This window comes from Macadamia integrifolia, chromosome 9 (assembly GCF_013358625.1).
Source record: "Macadamia integrifolia cultivar HAES 741 chromosome 9, SCU_Mint_v3, whole genome shotgun sequence".
Lineage (NCBI taxonomy): Eukaryota > Viridiplantae > Streptophyta > Magnoliopsida > Proteales > Proteaceae > Macadamia > Macadamia integrifolia.
Genome location: NC_056565.1, coordinates 30,871,373 through 30,877,679, shown reverse-complemented (window position 1 = coordinate 30,877,679; position 6,307 = coordinate 30,871,373). Strand labels below are relative to the sequence as shown.

At 42.2% G+C, this 6,307-nt stretch overlaps 1 protein-coding gene across 1 annotated transcript; it reads left to right on the top strand.

The window, feature by feature from the left end:
* Positions 1 to 496: 496 nt before the first annotated feature.
* LOC122089450 (probable pectate lyase 8) lies at positions 497 to 5,119 on the top strand. Its single transcript, XM_042659200.1, has 7 exons — positions 497 to 747; positions 1,218 to 1,271; positions 2,148 to 2,198; positions 3,042 to 3,684; positions 3,790 to 3,893; positions 4,062 to 4,200; positions 4,366 to 5,119. Exons 1-7 carry the CDS (start codon positions 650 to 652, stop codon positions 4,585 to 4,587), a joined length of 1,311 nt encoding a protein of 436 aa, XP_042515134.1. The 5' UTR covers positions 497 to 649; the 3' UTR covers positions 4,588 to 5,119.
* The last annotated feature ends 1,188 nt before the right edge of the window (positions 5,120 to 6,307 follow it).

Genomic DNA, 6,307 nt, shown 5'->3' with positions numbered 1-6,307 from the left:
ACTCTGAAACGTTGAGAACACGCGTGAGATCGCGTTATGATTGGTTGTTACATGGGAGCATAATCGTGCCCCGAAAAAGGAAATAAACAGGGAAATCCCCGGATGTGTGTTCGAAGTATGTATGGATATCAACCGGCTACATCCGGTATCCTGGTGTGAGTTTGCTGACATGGAATAAGTGGGCCCAAGGGCTACAGGATTCAGTTAAAACGTTAAAGTTCGTTGAGGTGTCAGGAATTCACCGGTTAGGTCCTAAGAAGTACGGCACGGAAGTGGCCGACAACGTTACACGTGTAATATTCCAAACGTCGGTGGTCACACGTCGGAAAAGAGTCCGTTAGTAGCGGTTAGGGTTTTAGTGAGGTAGTTAAAGTGTGGGTTAAGGGTAATACTGTTTTAATGAGGTTAATTAACCTAACCATGGTAGAGGGTTTAGTTAAAGGAGTTAGGCACCTAAGCCAACCAAAGTTTCCTATAAAAGAAAGCTCCAATGAAGGTCTTTTGACTACATTTGTTTCCTCTGTTTTTCTTGCCTTTTCTCTTCTCTTTCTCTCTCTCGATATATACCTCTTCGAGATCCAGAGAGGAAGAAAGTGAGAGAGACAGAGATTAAGACAGAGAGAGAGGGAGAGACAGCTCTGAAGCTACAATGGCGGTTTCTCTGAGGTGGTTTTCTCTGTGTTTTGTGCTGCCGTTGTTGATTGTTGCAGTAATGGCTGGAGTGGGAGAGGCGATTTCAGATGCGAGGTATAATTTTGTTTTTGCTTCATTAGTTACTGAGAAACAGTGAGTGTCTTTAAAGGTTTTTCTTCAAGAGATCCTTGCTAGTCCTAGAGTTCGTTCTGTTCAAGATTTTTTAGGAACTGAGAGAAAGAGATGGTGAGAATGTGAGTTTTTTGAGTATTGGCGAGTGGTGTTTGTTCTCTTTCTTGCATGATTTTAGTTTTTTATTCCGAAATTTAGGCTCAATGTTTGCAAAATTTAGCTGCATTGCGCCCTTTTCCACTGTCCTCTGCTAAGGGATTGGGGATTAATGCCAGCTGAAATGAGGTTTTCGTTGGATTCTATAGCCTTCTAGGCTTGCATAGATTACTCTTCGTCTTCAGGAACCATGATTTCTTCCTATTCCCTTTCTTTAAACTTGCTTTTCAACTTCATTTACTTCGCAGAATCTCAGTACAGCTCCCTAACCTTCAATGCTTGCTTGCTCTTTCTAGGATCAAAGAAGCAGAGCTGTTGCAGAGATCAAAGAACTTATCAACCGCCGGGAGGTCAGCAATCTACTCTCAGTATATTTTCTTCGCATCTTATGTGAATCTAGTACAACTCACCGTCGGCTTTGGAGCCGGTAATATCTGTATCGTCAGATATTTTCTAACGGAACCTCAGGAACAATCTTGACCGTCAAAATATCGAGATCCGGAAATCTTGATCGTTTAATTCGTTGTTGCTCGTTTTCCGGATCCAGTAATTCCCTTTTCTCAACTATCGAGGATAGAAGGTCTTAGTGGTCTGTCCTTAAGTTTCTTGACTGAGACTTAGATGGATATATTTTCATTTTCCTAAATTGTCCTTACAGAATCCAAAGAAACTATTCTTAATTCTTTTCTAACGGTGCATCGAACGGTCACAGTGCGGATATGGTGAGGTCGTGAGGATAATATAGTCAATTCAGATCCCAAGGGAATGTAGAAAGAGAAATTCCCTCCGTCGAGTCTCCTCGCCTTCTCTCTCTCTGTGACCGCATCGAGCATTGTAAAGGGTCGGTACCGTATAGTGGGAGAGAGAGAATATGTACGGAAATTCAAGATTCCATAAATTCCTCCCTGATTGGCGGAGAGTTTGTTCATACTTTGTACTATAGTAATTGAAATTACGAAAAGGCCCTTGTTACACTATCTTCTTCCAAAATAGTCCAATAGTATTCAAGGAGCAAAACGAAAAAATTGGGAGGCCGAGGAGGATTGGTTCCTGATTCTCTCTCTCTAAGCTGGTTGATCCTGGTTCCCTGTATCAAATTGATTCCACGGATAGACTGGTTTAAGCCCAAATGGACTAAGGATTTCAATTTTTCCTCTTTTTCTCTTTGACATATGAGATTAAACTAATGTGTCTGTGTGGTTTTGTTGTGGTGGATGTTGTTTCAGGAATGAACATGCCGTCGACAATCCGGAGGAAGTCGCTTCCATGGTGGACAAGTCAGTATTCCCATCTATAACCTATTTCTTTCTCTTCTAAGTTTTTTTATCCACACTGAATTGTTCAGTTATACGGGAGTTGGGGTAGGTCGGAATGCAAACCAAATCGCATGATACGCGCGTTTAAAAAAGAACAAATCCACATGGATATGGCCCTTGCCCTCTTTAATAACAGTAATACCTGCTCAGTACCCGTCCCTCTCTATCTTCATTACCTCTCTGTTCTTTTATAATTTGGTTAGCTGGAAGCAAGGAGTTCCAGTGAAAATTAAACCACTAGTCTTTTTCTCCACTGAAGGAAAGTGGAAAAAATAAATGAAGTAATCATGTGCTTGATTAGATGCTTTCATTGGCTAAAATTTTATCTATTACTGATTATCCATCCATCACTATATTCCAACTAATTGGTTGTTGACGATTTCAAGTCTTTGTAGAAATCCCATTTGAACTTTTGAGATCAGGATCGATCGAGTTTTCCCACACCCAAGGTCAAGGGTTCCACGGGATGGACAAAAGTCCCATGGCACAGTCACCAGTGGAGTGGGGATTGTTCCCACGGCAAAAAACAGTTTTTAACATTTCATAAATTTTCCCCTCTTTTTCGACAGTCTACCCACATGCATCTGTCGTGAATCTCGTGATATCCACCCCCAATGTTTAACTTTATTTCATGTCCCCTCTCCTTTCCGTTTCCATCCGTTCGTATCACCCATATTGTTTATTACCTTTGCACATAGATGCAATGGATAATTGATAGAGGAATTTTGGTTATTTTTTATTCAGGCTCTTTCCCTGTTTTGAGGAAATAGAAGGTTGTAAATGACAATTAATTTGGCTTGGCAGGAGCATACGCAACAGCACCGAAAGGAGGAAGTTGGGCTACCTGTCCTGTGGCACAGGCAATCCCATTGATGACTGCTGGCGCTGTGACCCAAACTGGAACGCCAACCGCAAGCGCCTCGCTGACTGCGGCATTGGCTTTGGGCGCAATGCCATCGGTGGTCGTGACGGCCAATTCTATGTGGTTACCGACCCTCGTGATGATGACCCAGTCAACCCTCGACCTGGCACCCTCCGCCATGCAGTCATCCAGGACGTTCCTTTGTGGATCGTGTTCCACCGCGACATGGTTATCACTCTCAAGGAGGAGCTCATCATGAACAGCTTCAAGACCATTGACGGCCGTGGTTCCAACGTTCACATTGCTAATGGGGCATGCATCACCGTCCAGTTTGTTACCAACATCATCATCCATGGACTACATATCCACGACTGCAAGCCCACTGGCAATGCCATGGTCCGGAGCTCCCCATCTCACTATGGGTGGAGGACAATGGCCGACGGTGATGCCGTCTCCATCTTTGGAGCTAGCCATATCTGGGTTGATCACAACTCTCTCTCCCACTGCGCTGATGGCCTTGTGGATGCTGTCATGGGCTCGACTGCCATCACCATCTCTAACAACCACTTCGCCCACCATAATGAGGTAAATCTATTTGTTTACCTAAAACAATTTTCCTTCACTGGGTAGTAGTACTTCCTAACGGCCTATTAGAAGATTGATTGCGTTAAATGTAATAATGTGAAACAGGTAATGTTGTTGGGTCATAGTGATTCCTACACAAAAGACAAGGAGATGCAGGTGACCATTGCTTACAACCATTTTGGGGCAGGTCTCATTCAGAGGATGCCAAGGTAAGATAATAATATGGCCTCATCAAACTTGATCCTTCTCATTTTCTATCTTATTTTGTTGTGTTCTAGGTTGAAATACCCAATTGTTTTTTATAACATAGACTTTTGATTCCTCTGATTATGTTAAGTATGAATTAACTGAAATGGAAGAAAAAAAAAAAAATGCAGGTGTAGGCATGGGTATTTCCATGTGGTGAACAATGACTACACTCACTGGGAAATGTATGCAATTGGGGGAAGTGCAAACCCAACCATCAATAGTCAGGGAAACAGATACCTTGCCCCAACTGACGCTTTTGCCAAGGAGGTAATGTGCTTAATGGCCTGTGTCTCATCTGTATCCCTGTAATTTCTCTCTCTGTTTCCTCTGTATGTCTGTACAGCATGAACTTTAGCCATGTGTATTTAATTTGACATTATTCATAACGGGTAAGGAATTGGGATATTGATGGTGATGGGTGTGGGTCGGCAGGTGACAAAGAGGGTGGATACAGCTACAGGTGTGTGGAAGAGCTGGAACTGGAGGTCAGAGGGAGACATGATGTTGAACGGAGCCTATTTCACCCCATCTGGAGCTGGGGCCTCAGCCAGCTACGCAAGAGCCTCAAGCCTTGGAGCCAAATCCTCTTCCATGGTAGCCTCTATGACATCTGGTGCTGGTGTTCTCAGCTGCCGCAAGGGAGGGCAGTGCTAGTTAACCTCTCAATCCATATAAAAGGAAAAGTCACAACAAGAATTTAAATTATTATTTTTTTCTTCTACCATTATAGCAGTATCCAGTAAGCTCTGATTCTGGTTGTCTTCCATTATCTGTCATGTGATATCTCTAGTCCAATTTGAAAAGCCCAATTGTCCATTATTCCTCAGTATTCCACTGGGAGTTGTATCTTTTTTTTCTCGGTGTCATTGCTCAACCTCGGCCTGCTTCAACTTGAGGAAACTAAATTACCTTCTTCCTTTGGAGCAGGTGCGGAAGTGTTGTTCATTGCTTTTTTTTTTTCCCTCTTCAAATCCCCACATTACCCACACCCACTTTGGCTTCTCCCCTCCATGCCTCAGTTCTCAGTGTCTGCCTCTACAAAATATTTAGATTTCCTAGTTTACAGTGACCAAGAAATTTGTAATTCATTTTTCTTTTCTTTTATTTTATTTTATTTTAGTTTTCTTTCAAAATGATACCTCTGCATAGTGTGAATGAAGATTTGAGTATTGGAAACTTTGTCACAGATGATTGTTGCATCTCCTTTTACCTTTAGAAAAAGTCTTTTACATGTGTGTGTTTGAGAGTGAGAGAGAGGAGGAAAGCAATGGTGGTAAGAGAAAAAGATGGTTGGTGAAGCAGAGGGTGATGGTGAGCAAACTAGCAATGCCACATTGATAGCATGTGAGGTGGGGACGCAATACATGTTAGGCGTTCCTCACCCAGAGTCATAGGCCATAGTGGGTGAGAGGATAGTTCGTTACTCTCTTCAACAAATTATTTCGATGATAGGGCCCTACTTTTGGCACATGGTGTGAAAGCCTGTAACTGTGCAACTGAAGGCCCTGTGATCAAAGCTTTATTGAATATGAATGATGAACGATCAGTAGCTCTGGTTAGGTTTTCCTCTATAACTAAGCTTAATGGTTTCCAGATGAAGCGGGGACTGGGAATTGATAAAATATTGAATGACCTTAATTTTCAACAACTGCTTCCTTAATTACAACTCTTTTTAAGTGAAAATTCTCTATAACAGTCAATTTTACTTTTAATTTCATCTGTGCTAGCTATTTTTTTTTCAACTTTTGTCACATGTTTAAAAAAAATTTAAATCCCTATCTCATCCAAATTCCAATGGAGGGTGGGTACCTTTATTTATCAGAATTGAACAATCCCTAGAATTTAGAAATATATTTTCCCAGCAAACAAGCTGGGCTTGAGGCTTGGTTTCACACTGCTTGCTTAAAAACAGTTAAAGAACGTGCCTGAAGTTTGGTAGTGGATCTAAGTGACCCTCAAAATGTGCACAGGTGTAGCTTGCCCCACACTTACACCCACACACCCACGCTCACCCTCACCCTCGCCCTCACCCGCCACACTAAGGGCGACTCCTCGCTCCAATTCCATCTTTTGGCCCCACTAATGGGCATTGTGCAAGGGCTTCTGAAACGAACCTATAAAGCTCATTTGACCCTTATTTCGCGTGTTCAAGGCAGCCCCACATGACGCAGTGAAGTTGCCAAGTTACCAACCAGTCTATATATTCCAAAAGATCATTTTCTTTTGATGTGGTATTCTAAAAGATAATTATGAACTGCTTTTTGAACTACTAAAATGAAGTAAAACAAAAAATCGAGTTTTTCTAAGATCACAGTGAACAGGAACATGGTTCATTTGGACCACTCAAGAGGGAGGGGATCGCATCCCTTCAATT